The following is a 15,467-nucleotide window of genomic DNA, read 5'->3' on the forward strand; positions in this document are numbered from 1 at the left end:
AACTGATAAAAATGAAACTGTGTGAATTCTATACATGCATGTGAAGTAGAAACGGTTGTACATGTATGTACGACTGTAATATTGGAATTCCACGGCTGTCCCTTGAGTTGAAATTAGGAGGTGGGCTTGGTTTAATTTTTATGCTCATTGCTAATTGAAAACATATGACCAATTCAGCAAATCAGAATACTGGAATTCCAGGGGCTAGAGATCGGTGTTATGATTCAGTGAAAAAATACACAACATTACCAGTCAATATGAAAACAGTGGTCATTTAGTGGACATGGCCTTATTTAGGGGTTGGGGTGGAGTATGGAGTGAGTGAGTTAAATGCACCGTCACATCGGCAATATTTCAGAAATATCGTGACGAGACTAAATCATATTATTGATATCAAGCATACTGACATTTTTTAAGTCCTGCCGCCGAAAATTATCACAATCATCACAATCAATTATCACTATCAGTTGAATGTTCAGCAAATCGGATTGCAGGAATTACAGGGGTACAAGATCGGATCAGTGAAATAATGCAAAATGTTATCAGCCAATATAAAAACAGGGCGTGGTCTTATTTAGGATTGGGGGTTGGTTATGGAATGAGTGAGTATTAAACATGTACCGCCACATCGGCAATAATTCAGAAATATCGTGACGAGACAAATCGTATATTAATATTAAGCATACTTCCATTTATGTCTCCAAAAAGGATTGTATAATAACAATATTATCATAATCAATCAATCAATTGTCACTATCAGTTACGAACACAATATAAATGGGGCTAGCGACCGCAAGTTACCGAATAACATGGATTCACCTGTACATAGATTCACTATTGCAGTTTAAACATTATATACTTTCTTTGTGTTCATGGAATCTTAATAGTTCCAGCTTTAGCTGTTTTATTTTGACCGAAGGATTGTTATGGTATAAGGGAGACAACTATCACAAACTTTTTCGCTCAGCTTTCATGCTATGTGTGTAAGAAAGGGAAATGTCGTCCATTGCATTAACTGACCGGAAACATGACATTAAGTATCGGTGTAAACAACAGGACTGTTTGCAGACAGTTCGACAGCTAACTAAATATTACATAGTGGTGTAATTGACACATGTAAACGTGGCTAATGATAATACATCCTCTACGATATACAGCAACAAACATACATTGGTGTGGTGGACAACCCGGATTTGTTCCATCACTCCTCTATCAAAGCAAGATAGAGGAGCAGCGGGGAACATATTGCAGCAGATCCTGTGTCCTGCCTCTATGTGTTGAGACACCGCAAATGTTCATGCGCACACCAACCGACTGTCTTGGTGGATGGGATACGACGAGGTGCGTGTTTGGACGTGCAAGCTGACTGCCTGACCTTTAAGTGACTACATGTCATATTGTCCAGCAATGATGTCATCTAAAGGAGGAGCTCATGCTGTTCCTGATGCCGGCTGACACAGAGCGGACAGCGGAATCTATTCTTTTGTTACAAGTTGCCAGCCCTTATTCAGTTTGATTTCCTGAAACTCCTACTCAGCCAAGACGAAGACTGTACTGTTCCCTACATATCAGTGGGGGGATGCACCTACAGCAAGGAATGTACCACCTGGGTTGTCACAGGAACAGAAGGTAATGCCAGAATGTTAGGATCAAAACAGAACCTACAAGTCATACGACAGGTTGTGCTCCGTCATCTGGACTGATCTCTTCCTACCTGGCTGGCCTCCTTGTTTCGATACACTTCCCATTTCTAGGGAATGCAAATTTACGTCCCCGAATGCCTCCCTGCATAAAGGATGTTTTCAAATGCTGTACCCATATTATGCCTTTCTGCTATGTGCAAATCCCAATAGTTCAATTTTCTGATCGCATTCTACACGTATATGTCACCTTGATAACGGTATAAGAAATTGAAATGACATTCCATTCAATAAATAAGAAGTACATCTGAATTGTTCAGTTATATGACACCCCCCAGTATTTCGGTTCATTCAGAACAAGGTGTCCATTATTGCTCTGAAGTCCACATTGCACAATAAAGACTTCGGGTAAATTAAAAATTATCCCATATCTCCTTTCCAACTGACACCGGTCATTCAGTAAGAAAACCCGGATATGTCCCTCAACTATGACATGGAGGATGTACTATATTGTTTACATTTGCTGACCTCGGGACAGTGAGGCAGATGTCTTTCCAATGTTTGAGCAGAGGGTGTGACTACCATGGAATCGAATCAGCTGCAACTGTTACTGCATGCAGAATATTCCGATCAGTAATGTCTGCATTTCATGGGAAGGCTTTGTTTATCTTCATTTGACCTTCGTCCTACACACGATGAGGAGGAATACAAAGCTGACAACATTTCAGATAAGCAGTGGAACTATTTTATCATACAGGCATTTCCATCTGGAGAATTAACCAGTCCTTTTCTTTCAGTTACTGTATGAGTCCACCACGTTGTACCCGGAGGTTACACACGTCACCACCTTTTGTCGCCAGCATGGTCGGTGTTTCGTTACGCTTGTTCTTGGCGTTGATGTCCACATTCTTCACCCCGAGGGCATGCTTCACTATATCAACATTCCCTCCCTCAGCAGCATGATGGAGGATGGTGTTACTATCATCATCCACTGGTGTTGCATCAGCTCCTTCTTTCACAAGTAAGTCAAATATTCTTCTATCCCTCATCCTTGCTGCCATCATCAGTGGTGTCCTACTGAACTGACCACGACTGTTTATGTCCACCCTGGCCAGATCCAGGACACGGTTCACAATATTCACATGTGTCCCCAGACATGCCGCATGGAGGACGTTGTCATCAGCATCATCAACTACTGTGAGATCAGCCCCTTTGGTCACAAGTAGGTCGAAGATCTTTCCATGTCCTCTGTATGCTGCCGCCATCAATAGAGTCTTCCCGCATTGTCCTCTACCATCGATGTCCACGTCGTCATGTGAGAGGATGTAGCTCACAATCTTCTCATTCCCACCCCAACAGGCGAGATGAAGGATGTTGTTTCCATCTCTGTCTACATGTGAAGGAAGACCCCCTTTGCTTGCAAGTAACTGAAACATGTCTAGTTCCCCCTGCCGAGCTGCACACATCAGTGGGGTTCTCTCATCCCGCCCTTTTCTGTCGGTGTCCACTATGTTCTTTGAGACGATATGTTCCACCATTGCTACATGCTCTCCATAACAGGCCCAGTGAAGGATGTTGTTACCGGCATCGTCCACAAGTATCAGACTAGCACCTTTCTTCACAAGTAAGTCAACCAGTTCTCTGTGTCCCCTTCTTGCTGCCCACATCACTGGTGTCATTCCTCTTTTCCCCTGCTTGTTGATGTCCTCCAAACTCTGGTCCAGAATGTCTCTGACTCGCTGTAGGTTCCCGTCCATGCAGGCGACATGGAGGTCAGTGTCCTCTGTAACACCAAGATCATACTGGTGATCATATATATGAATCTTACAAACCAACAAAAGGTAAAACAAACAAGTCCAACTGAGTACACGCGAGGATTTCAGTACGTTAGAAGTAAACATCTTAATCAAAGAACGATTACATATTAAGCATCACTACCACGTGCTCATGTACTAAAGTTCATGTTACTTTGACCAAAATGACCCGAAATGACCATTAATAGCATTTCCGCTATAGTATTATTGGCATATATGACATTTTGTATTTTTGAAGTTTGAAATGAAGATGCCTAGACCTTCATGAACGGTACGGTACAAGTTAAACTATCACAAATACTTGCAACTGCATTCTTACCTCTACAAGGGATAAGCCTTTCTTCACAGTCCATGTCTGTCGGGCCTGACAAAGAGAAAATGAAAATAGAGAATGGTACTAAAGGAGCTCCTCGTTAGGCTTTTAGTCACCTTTACCTTCCTGTACATGTCTTATACTGTATGTGTAGATATACCTTTCAGTCATATAAAACACCGGGAATTATAAAGCTAAAATGAAGAGAAGAGCTTTTCGTGTAACATCTGTTATATTTGGGATTAAAACTTTCTTAGCAGAGAGCAGATTCTAGTACTTTTGTTGTGTTTGAGTCCCATCCGGGATTCGAACCCACACCCTCAGAGTCAGACAGACGCCTAGACCGCTCAGCCACCGCGGCTTCCACAAAAATGGAAGTCGGACAACTGGTAGTTTAGACTGCGGACTTTGTGTACCCCTCTGATAAGTGTTAATTATTGGCACGGCTCCCACTGCCAAAAGCTATGAAATACACAATGCCAAATAAGTAAGAAAGTGTAATCCCAAATATAACATATGTTACATCTGACCACTTTCTAAATGGCATTGTGTATTTCAAGAGCTGTTCGTACTTGTTACTAAATATCACAATAAGGGAGAAGTAATCAAGTAGATCACAGGTACAGTTGCCTTTATGTATTGTCTCCTCCAGGGGTTACAACTTAGGTAGATTACGTTCAGTAAATAAGTCTGTGTAGACACAACCTTGGGCTGTTACAACTGAAGAGTGGAATGTGTCTCAGTCAACCGCTTGCCCACATTCCTGTACACACAGAACTCTCCTGACACTTAGCACGCCAAGAACCTTTCCACATGGATTCAAATCGTTGTGTTCTGTGTTTGTTCAAGCGGCATCAAAGACTTACAACAGTTTGGCCTTTCCTCGCACTGCCAGGCTGTGAGATAACTGTACCAAATGTACTCCCTAACAAAACTGATACACAGAAGTTGCCAGAACTCCATTGTGTATTGATATGTGAAACCACTTGAATTCGGCAGCCTCTGATGTTATACTTACTTCTATGATGAAACCTGAAACAGAACAACCAACAAATAACACAACTAAAAGTAAACAAACAAACAAACATATTGGAATAATTATTGATCTGTTTTCAGTGTGGAATACTTTGTTTCTCGTTTTCATTATTGCATATGGAACAACTTATAATAAGACTGTTCTCATGTGGTGTGCAGAGGACTAAAGAAATTCTGCTTGCTTGGTATTTTGACAATTCCATCAATTGACATACCAGGTAAGAAACACACTCGCGGTGCACACACGTGGTGCCAGGGTTTATGGTAACAAGCAGTGGAGTCTAAATAGCACATCTTTGATAGGCAACTACACTAATCATGTTTCAATGAAAATAGTCATACCTTCTGCGCCACCTGCAGATCACAGTCACTGCAGTGATGATGATGATGATGATGATGGCTATGACCAACACTGGAACAAGTATCGGAACCAGTGGTGATGAAGCAGCATCTTGTTTTGAGCCAGGTTCTGTAAAATAATACACATGTGTCAATACTGCTTCATTATGATTAAACGTGGTAGTGAAAATGTATTTGGTAAAGAGTTGTTACACTTTTATGTGAAAATGTTAAACTATATAACCTAACCATATATCCTTAACGTTTTATACAACGACTTCATGAACTATGTATGGTTCTATCATTCAAATAATATGGTTTTTTCTATTGTTAATTACTAATCATTCTGTGACATAATAAGCTTAAAGCGCGACACATAAACCTGGTAATAAAAGTGTGTCATGTGAAGTGTTCCTGCATATATACGTGAGAATCGTCTATCTTGCAGTCATGGCCTCATAGGTCATGACCTCATGAACTATCTTTGATTTAGGATTCTTGGTTTGTCTATTGTTTATTATTAGTTATCAAATACAATTTATAACATTTTGTGTTTGCATGAAATGACTGGCAGTGACCAACGAAATGACTGGCAGTGACCAACGAAATGACTGGCAGTGACCAACGAAATGACTGGCAGTGACCAACGCAATGACTGGCAGTGACCAACGAAATGACTGGCAGTGACCAACGAAATGACTGGCAGTGACCAATGAAATGACAGGTAGTGGACAATAAAATGACTGGCAGTGACCAACGAAGTGACTGGCAGTGTTTCCAACGAAATGACTGGCAGTGACCAATGAAATGACTGGCAGTGACCAATGAAATGACTGGCAGTGACCAACGAAATGACTGGCAGTGACCAATGAAATGACTGCCAGTGACCAACGAAATGACTGGCAGTGACCAACGCAATGACTGGCAGTGACCAATGAAATGACAGGTAGTGGACAATAAAATGACTGGCAGTGACCAACGAAATGACTGGCAGTGACCAACGAAATGACAGGTAGTGGACAATGAAATGACTTGCAGTGGCCAACGAAATGACTGGCAGTGACCAATGAAATGACTGGCAGTAACCAATGAAATGACAGGTAGTGGACAATGAAATGACTGGCAGTGACCAACGAAATGACTGGCAGTGACCAACGAAATGACTGACAGTGACCAATGAAGTGACTGGCAGTGACCAAGGAAATGACAGGTAGTGGACAATGAAATGACTGGCAGTGACCAACGAAATGACTGGCAGTGACCAACGAAATGACTGGCAGTGACCAATGAAGTGACTGGCAGTGACCAATGAAATGACAGGTAGTGGACAATGAAATGACTGGCAGTGACCAACGTAATGACTGGCAGTGACCAACGAAATGACTGGCAGTGACCAATGAAGTGACTGGCAGTGACCAATGAAATGACAGGTAGTGGACAATGAAATGACTGGCAGTGACCAACGAAATGACTGGCAGTGACCAACGAAATGACTGGCAGTGACCAACGAAATGACTGGCAGTGACCAACGAATAGACTGGCAGTGACCAACGACATGACTGGCAGTGACCAACGAAATGACTGGCAGTGACCAACGAAATGACTGGCAGTGACCAATGAAATGACTGGCAGTGACCAATGAAATGACTGGTAGTGACCAATGAAATAAGTGTCAGTGACCAATGAAATGAATCTTAGTGACCAATGAAATGACTGGTAGTGACCAATCAAATGAAAGGTAGTGACCAATGAAATAAGTGTCAGTGATAAATGAAGTAAGTGTTAGTGACCAATGAAATGACTGGCAGTGACCAATGAAATAAGTGTCAGTGACCAATGAAATGAATGGTTGTGACCAATGAAATGACTGGTAGTGACCAATGAAATGAATGGTAGTGACCAATGAAATAAGTGTCAGTAATTAATGAAGTGAGTGTTAGTGACCAATGAAATGACTGATAGTGACCAATGAAATAAGTGTCAGTGACCAATGAAATGAATGGTAGTGACCAATGAAATGACTGGTAGTGACCAATCAAATGAATGGTAGTGACCAATGAAATAAGTGTCAGTGATTAATGAAGTGAGTGTTATTGACGAATGAAATGACTGGTAGTGACCACTGAAATGACTGGCAGTGACCAATGAAATGACTGGTAGTGAACAATGAAATGACAGATAGTGACCAAAGAAATGACTGGTGGGGATTAATGAAATGAGTGGCAGTGACCAATGAAATGAGTGGCAGTGACCAATGTAATGAGTGTTAGTGACCACTGAAATGACTGGTAGTGACCAATGAAATGACTGGTACTGGCAAATGAAATGGGTGTTAGTGACCAATGAAATGACAGGTAGAGATCAATGAAATGACTGGTAGTAACCAATGAAATAAATGTCAGTGACCAATGAAATGATTGGCAGTGACCAATGAAAAGACTGGTAGTTACCAATGAAATGACTGGTAGTGACCAATGAAATGACTGGTAGTGACCAATGAAATGAGTGTTGGTGAACATTGAAATGACTGGCAGTGACCAATGAATGAGTGGTAGTTATCAATGAAATGACTGGTAGTGACAAATGAAATAAATAATAGTAACCAATGAAATGACTGGCAGTGACCAATGAAATGACAGGTAGTGACCAAAGAAATAAATAATAGTAACCAGTTAAATGACAGGTAGTGACCAATGAAATGAGTGTCATTGACGAATGAAATGAGTGGTAGTGACCAAGGAAATGACTGGAACTGACCAATGAAATGACTGGTAGTGACCAAGGAAATGACTTGCATTGACCAATGAAATGACTGGCAGTGACCAATGAAATAAATAATAGTAACCAATGAAATGACTGGCAGTGACCAATGAAATGACAGGTAGTGACCAATGAAATAAATAATAGTAATCACTGAAATGACTGGTAGTGACCAATGAAATGACTGGTAGTGACAAATGAAATGACTGGTAATGACCAGTGAAATGATTGTTAGTGAACAACGAAATGACTGGCAGTGACCAATGTAATGAATGATATTGATCAATGAAATGAGAGTTAGTGATCGATGAAATGAGTAGTAGTGATCAATGAAATGAGTGTTAGTGACCAATGAAATGACTGGTAGTGACCAATGAAATAAATGTCATCGACCAATCAAATGAGTGGTAGTGACCAATGAAATGACTGTAAGTGACCAATGAAATGAGTGGTAGTGACCAATGAAATGACTGGTAGTGACCAATGAAATGACTGGTACTGACCAATCAAATGAGCGTTAGTGACCAACAAAATGGCAGGTACTGACCAATGAAATGACTGGCAGTGACCAATGAAATGGCAGGTAGTGACCAATGTAATGAGTGTTAGTGACCAATGAAATGAGTGTTAGTGACCAATGAAAAGAGTGTTAGTGACCAATGAAATGAGTGTTAGTGACCAATGAAATGACTGGTAGTGACCAATGAAATGAGCGGTAGTGACCAATGAAATAAGTAATAGCGACCAATGAAATGACTGGCAGTGATCAATAAAATATCTGAAAGTAATCATCGAAATGAATCAATGGAATGACTGGAAGTAATGAATGAAATGACTGACAGTGATCAATGAAATGACTGACAGTAATCGACAAAATGACTGAAAGTAATCATCTAAGTCATTGACAGTAATAATCGAAATGAATCAAGGGAATGACTGGCAGTAATCAATGTACATACCTTGAGAGGTGTCAAAGTAACCTAGCCAGGAGATGATTCCCCTATCATTACATACCTTGGGAGGTCTCACAGAAATGCCCTGTGTTGCTGCCTTCACAGCCCTGGACACAGTGTCCTGTCTGGAAACTGCATATGTGCTTCTTACAGTTCCTGCTGCAGGTTAGATGACACCGGTCACCATACTTTCCACGGATGCATCCTTCTGAACATCTTCCAGTCTGTTTGTCACAGTAAACTTTCTGTCCGTCATAAGGGGCACAGTAACGACTGCAGTTCAGTTTACAGTTGTCTCCGTACTTCCCCACAGGACACCCCTGTCCCCTTACACCTCCAACTGAAAGGGAGAATGAGTTAGGTGAACCATACCGTGACTAGAAACAAATATACATTCATACAAGCTGCTGAACAGGGATCAAGGAGTGTACCTGCCCAGTGCCTGGGAAGTCAAGTAATTACTGGCTTCGACCCAAATCTGCTAATCACTTGTATAAACTATTCCCTTGTGTAAACAATGTCTGTGCATCTCACTCTTTCATCTCCTGTTTCTTATCCAGTTTATTGTATATATACTACTCCCTTAAAGAACTCACAATATGTTATCTGTCTGTCTGTCTGTCTGTCTGTCAGGCTGTCTCTCTCTATATATACAAACACACACACACACATATATATATATATATATATATATATATATATATATATATATGGTTACATCGAAGATGAATTTCTCAACAACTGCAAACCTTACGCAGATGGGTTGCACGAGGATCAAGCATCAAATTGCTGAAAAGCATGTGCAAATATCGTACATGTGAACAGATGCGTTTTAGTGTAAAGTTTGTTAAAACTTCGTCAATTTTCACTGAGTTTCACCATTTATTGAACTCGTGACAATAATCATTTCAACGTTTCGATTTTTTTTACAGCACATTGGTACATGTGTAAACAGTACCTTTAAACAGTGTGGAATATTTTGCAAAATATAGTTTAGAACAGTTGACTGAAGTAAGTGGCTACATTTACACTAGCGAGTCTAAACTTTTGATGGGTAGTATACATGCAACACTGCAAGTAAATAGCCCAGAGACGTTGTGACATACAGTAAAAAAGAAGTTGTCATCCATAATTCTTCCAGTGTAGACAGTACGTATGGAACTGTGTTACTTTCTGTGTTTAAAACTTGTTTCACAACAAGAGAGAATTAGTAATCAACACAAAATGAAATCTTTCTACGTCACCAGCAACCAAAGCCACGGGCCCTCGCGAGAAATATTGTAGTTAATATTGCATGTTTCCAGTTTTATGAGAACTGCATGTCAGCACTATGAGGATGTGCATATATCTGTGAATACCGTAGTAGTGTGTGATTGTTTATAGAAAATTCCCTATTGAAAATGGCAGTTAAAGCGTTAATATTTTAAAGTTCTGAGTCAGTTGATGTTTAGTGCTGTACTCTGTGCCAGTAGTTGATAATAACGTGATGCTAACTGTATGTAGATAGTTCACACAGCATTAACTTACCCAGTAGTAGGAATACCAGAACTCTGTCCAACATTGTTCTTATGTCTGCATCACCCCTTCTGGAACGGTAACGTTGACGTGAGACTGTGTCTGATGAAGCGTCACACACTGGGATGGACCTCGACGTGCCAGAGGGGCAGTTGATCTTCACCCCTCCTGAAACAGTGACGTTGACGTGAGACTGTGTCTGATGAAGCGTCGCACACTGGGGTGGACCTCGACGTGCCAGAGGGGCAGTTGATCTTCACCCCTCCTGGAACAGTGACGTTGACGTGAGACTGTGTCTGATGAAGCGTCACACACTGGGGTGGACCTCGACGTGCCAGAGGGGTAGTTGATCTTCACCCCTGCCTTACAAAAGCAGCCTAATTCATGTTAGACTCAACTTGTGATGGGTGAGGACAGTCAGCAGGCGTGGCCGTGCGGTCTGTATACCACATGGGTACAGTCGGACACAATAAACGTGCGTCACAGCCAATGACAATGCTTGTACGATCTAAATCAAATGGATTGACTGTAGCCTTTTAGCTATCATAATGACACAAACACATTTCAACTAATTATCTGTGTTTTGAGTTATAAATGGCTTTTACATGTTGCATCCGTGTGGGTTAGTTATTGGGTGTGCTGTTTTACGCCGCACTCAGCAATAGTCCAACTATATGGCGGCCGTCTGTAAATAATCCAATCATGACCAGACAACCCAGTGATAAACAACATGATCATCGCTGTACGCAGTTGAGCCTGACCACGGGATCCTTTCGGATGTTGGTAAACATGTGGCGCGAAAAGCGAACGGTTTAACAACGGCTGCCCTAATCCCTTCCCTACACCCCTCCAGTCCCTGGTGCCACGTGTATCAAGTCACACACCAACACTGGTTTAATGCTGTCTTGTACATGGCGTCTTAAGACATACTCTGGACACCCAATTAAACAACCGTCAAAGCTTTCAGATTAGAAGGGAACCCCTGCAACAGACGCTATGCACTCAGCAATATTCCAGCTTGATGACGGTGGCCTATAAATAATCGAATATGGACCAAACAATCCAGCTTTTCTAAACAGCATGACCATCGCTCTACGCACATGGGATACGGTGACTAGTGTCAAGTAAATCAGCGAGTCTGACAAGCCAATCCCGTTTCTCGGCCTCTTTCGACAATGTGTACACTTACTGGTGTATTCCCCCAGGACGCAATCAGATAATACAAACACTGTACAATATGTACACTTACTGGTGTATTCCCCTAGGACGCCATGAGATAATACAAACACTGTACGATGTGTACACTTACAGGTGTATTCCCCAGGACGCCATGAGATAATACAAACACTGTACAATGTGTACATTTACTAGGTTATTTGCCCATGACACCATGAGATAATACTAACACTGTACAATGTGTACATTTACTGGAGTATCCCCCAAGACCCATGAGATAATGCAAACACTGTACAATGTGTACACTTACTGGTGTATTCCAAAGGACGTCATGAGATAATACAAACACTGTACAATGTGTACATTTACTAGGGTATTTTCCTAAGACGTCATGAGATAATACAAACACTGTACAATGTGTACATTTACTGGGGTATTTGCCCAGGACGCCATGAGATAATACAAACAGTGTACAATGTGTACACTTACTGGTGTATTCCCCAAGACGCCATGAGATAATACAAACAGTGTACAATGTGTACATTTACTGGGGTATTTGCCCAGGACGCCATGAGATAATACAAGCACTGTACAATGTGTACACTTACTGGTGTATTCCCCAGGACGCCATCAGATAATACAAACAGTGTACAATGTGTACATTTACCAGGGTATTTTCCTAAGACGTCATGAGATAATACAAACACTGTACAATGTGTACATTTACTGGGGTATTCCCCAAGACGCCATGAGATAATACAAACAGTGTACAATGTGTACACTTACTGGTGTATTCCCCAAGACGCCATGAGATAATACAAACAGTGTACAATGTGTACATTTACTGGGGTATTTGCCCAGGACGCAATCAGATAATACAAACACTGTACAATGTGTACACTTACTGGTGTATTCCCCAGGACGCCATCAGATAATACAAACACTGTACAATGTGTACATTTACTGGGGTATTTGCCCAGGACGCCATGAGATAATACAAACAGTGTACAATGTGTACACTTACTGGTGTATTCCCCAAGACGCCATGAGATAATACAAACAGTGTACAATGTGTACATTTACTGGGGTATTTGCCAAGGACGCCATGAGATAATACAAGCACTGTACAATGTGTACACTTACTGGTGTATTCCCCAGGTCACCATGAGATAATACAAACACTGTACAATGTGTACACTTACTGGTGTATTCCCCAGGACGCCATGAGATAATACAAACACTGTACAATGTGTACATTTACTGGGGTATATGTGGTGACGAGGAATAAGCTGAATTAATGGAAATAGTCCAAACAAACTTACAAGATGAATGTCTGATGCATCCAAAATCTTTCCTCGTCCTGACATGTCACTAACCAACGATTGATCTGTGCTGTTGACAAGACCCTTCTTTCGGTATTATGAAACAGGGCAGACAATTCAAAATACTGCAGTGTCACATTGACATTGCTGTGAAGGTACACTTCAACACAAGTGAAATGAGTGCGCACAGTCTCTGTTGTCATGAACGCGCGTGCGAGAGAGAGACAGAGAGAGAGACAGAGACAGAGAGAGAGAGAGAGAGAGATAGAGAGAGAGAGAGTTATACAACAACCTTATCGAATCCCCCACCCGACCCCCAACCCCTTTGAAAAAAAAATAGCAATGGCTAAATTCAATATGTGTAAGTAGAATGTAAAAAAAATGTATACTTGAACATAAATGCTAATTAATAGATATCCAAAAAATAATAATGCAAAATAAGAAAAAAATGATATAATCAAAACAATTCAGACAGACCTGTGTGCAGTATCCTTCTTTCACATATGTAATTTAAGCGGTCTTTCGTTTTGTTTAGCGTGCACCAGGCGCAGACTTAAGGCTGATACAGTTCGGCCTCATGTCGATATGGACAAACAATATCCTGTTATATGTAATACAGAACCTGACTTTATCCATCGCCAACCGGACCCCCGTACACGCCTAGTTACCAAGTTCAAGTTCAAGTTCAGTTTATTCTCAAATAACCACGTTTGGTGGTACAAGAGAAAATCAAACATAATCCATTTAAATACATATAAATAAACATGACAAAATGACAGGTAGAACAGTTTAAAATGAAACAGAATTATGCCATAAATTAAGATCTATTAAGTAATTTATTGTCTATAGAAAGAGATGATTGAGGTTTAACCATTTTTGACAAAGAGTTTATCTAATGCTAGCAGATATTTGGATAGATTTCTTATTTCTTTTGAATTTCTACTATTAAATATTTTCTTCAATGTTGATAAATTGGGGAAGTACATGTGTCTAGTTGGTAAATATTTCTATCTAATATCTGTAAGGGCTTCACATCTAAATAAGTAATGAAATTCGCCGCCTATTGCTGGTGAATTGCAAAGTTTACATGTTCTGTTTTTTCTTGCGATACCATGCCAACGACCAGTTTCTACCGGGAGATTGTGATTACAGGTTCTGTATTTCAAAATAGAAGAGTAAATATACGCTGGGAAGAGAAGATAGTTTTCAAATATGGGAGTATCTTTAATATGTTTATAATAAAATCCCTTAGAGCTATTTTCAATATCAGCTTTCCAACTTTGTTGGAACTGGTCTTTTAATACAGTCTCCACTTGTGAAACTAGCCATTGGCATGGTACGCTTACAGGGTTATAGAATACAAAAGATAAGCCACATTTATCTAATAAAGATTTAACATGATGCATCCAGGGATCAAAATCATTCTCAAAGATACTTTGTGCATATGCATAATTGTTGATCAGTTTTGATAATTTCTGCTGCATTCCAGGATTATTAAGTTTATGCCAATAACAAATAATACGCTTAGCTGCAGTGATATATAAAGGAAATCTTCCGAGTTCTCCATATACCATAAAAGTAGGGGTAGAATTTCGTAAACCGCTGGCCAATTTCAAAAATTTCAAATGTTTTTTCAATTATATTTAAATTTTCATATGCCCAAGTTTCGCAGCCATACAAAAGAATTGGGGCTATCATAACATCAAATGCCTTAAGTAAACAGTCCAACAGGATATTATGATTTCTAGATTTTTTTAAAAGACAAAACATTGCTTTGGATGCGCTTGCTGCAAGGTTTTTGATTGATAGATAAAATTTCCTATTTCTACTAAATGTCACTCCAAGATAAGTATAGTTATCTACAATTTCAATTGGAGATTGTTCAAAGACAAAATTAAGTTTACTATTATTAGCAGGGCCACTTCCAAAAATTAAGACTTTCGTTTTATCAAGATTCACTTCTAATTTCCAAATTTTACAGTATTTGCTAAAAGAATCTAAGGTACTCTGTAGTTCGGATGCAGAATCAGCAAACAGGACAGTGTCGTCGGCATAAAGAAGTACAATAAATGATAGACATAACTGTATGTTTACATTCTCGAGCATAACACTTTTACAACTGTCATCGATGAGAAATTGTTCTAAATCATTTATGAATAAACAAAATAAAAGAGGTGAAAGATTTTCCCCTTGGCGGACGCCCGAATAACACTGAAAATAATCTGAGACCTTATCATTTGAACATACACAAGATTTGATATTTGCATACATGTTTTGTATAAGCGTAAAAAATTTACCTGTAATTCCATTGTTAACTATTTTTTGCCAAAGTCCAATCCTCCATACATTATCAAAAGCTTAAGAAAAATCAATGAAAGCACAATATAACTTTCTTTTACAGGCCTTTAAAATCTGAGTAAGCATGTTCAAAACAAATATGTTGTCGTTTGTGGAATGTTCTTTCCTAAAGCCTGCCTGCGCAGGGGTTAAAATATTGTTTGTTTCCAAGAAAATGTTCAGTCTGTTGTTCAATATACTAGTGAAAAGCTTTCCAAAGCAGCTTAAAATAGTGATTGGTCTATAGGCATTGGGGTCTGATT

At 40.0% G+C, this 15,467-nt stretch overlaps 2 protein-coding genes across 3 annotated transcripts; both read right to left on the reverse strand.

Annotated features, from left to right (window-relative positions):
* Positions 1-2,150: 2,150 nt before the first annotated feature.
* On the reverse strand, positions 2,151-3,813 carry LOC124256792 (serine/threonine-protein phosphatase 6 regulatory ankyrin repeat subunit A-like). Of its 2 annotated transcripts, none has more exons than XM_046690752.1 (2): positions 3,774-3,813; positions 2,151-3,423 (listed from the first exon to the last, which is right to left on the reverse strand). In XM_046690752.1, the coding sequence occupies exons 1-2, from the start codon at positions 3,805-3,807 to the stop codon at positions 2,438-2,440; spliced, it is 1,020 nt and encodes a 339-aa protein (XP_046546708.1). In that variant the 5' UTR covers positions 3,808-3,813; the 3' UTR covers positions 2,151-2,437. The 2 variants fall into 2 exon arrangements, with proteins under 2 accessions (XP_046546708.1, XP_046546715.1); XM_046690759.1 differs by having other exon boundaries at positions 2,151-3,438; positions 3,765-3,788.
* Positions 3,814-5,110: 1,297 nt separating this feature from the next.
* LOC124256870 (cell death abnormality protein 1-like) lies at positions 5,111-10,724 on the reverse strand. Its single transcript, XM_046690842.1, has 3 exons — positions 10,382-10,724; positions 8,916-9,194; positions 5,111-5,271 (listed from the first exon to the last, which is right to left on the reverse strand). The coding sequence occupies exons 1-3, from the start codon at positions 10,413-10,415 to the stop codon at positions 5,126-5,128; spliced, it is 459 nt and encodes a 152-aa protein (XP_046546798.1). The 5' UTR covers positions 10,416-10,724; the 3' UTR covers positions 5,111-5,125.
* Positions 10,725-15,467: the final 4,743 nt, after the last annotated feature.

The sequence above is a fragment of the Haliotis rubra genome, unplaced genomic scaffold (assembly GCF_003918875.1).
Source record: "Haliotis rubra isolate DU_JTF1 unplaced genomic scaffold, ASM391887v1 Scf1165, whole genome shotgun sequence".
In the NCBI taxonomy this organism is placed as follows: domain Eukaryota; kingdom Metazoa; phylum Mollusca; class Gastropoda; order Lepetellida; family Haliotidae; genus Haliotis; species Haliotis rubra.

What these genes read in the sequence shown, in the direction of transcription:
- LOC124256792 (XM_046690752.1), bottom strand. Translation starts at nt 3,807, where the DNA reads ATGGACTGTGAAGAAAGGCTTATCCCTTGTAGAG. An exon ending in AAGGCTTATCCCTTGTAGAG is followed by an intron (nt 3,424 to 3,773) that starts GTAAGAATGCAG and finishes TTGGTGTTACAG; the next exon opens with AGGACACTGACCTCCATGTC.
- LOC124256870 (XM_046690842.1), bottom strand. Translation starts at nt 10,415, where the DNA reads ATGTTGGACAGAGTTCTGGTATTCCTACTACTGG. An exon ending in TCTGGTATTCCTACTACTGG is followed by an intron (nt 9,195 to 10,381) that starts GTAAGTTAATGC and finishes TCTCCCTTTCAG; the next exon opens with TTGGAGGTGTAAGGGGACAG. An exon ending in TTTCTGTGAGACCTCCCAAG is followed by an intron (nt 5,272 to 8,915) that starts GTATGTAATGAT and finishes ATTATTTTACAG; the next exon opens with AACCTGGCTCAAAACAAGAT.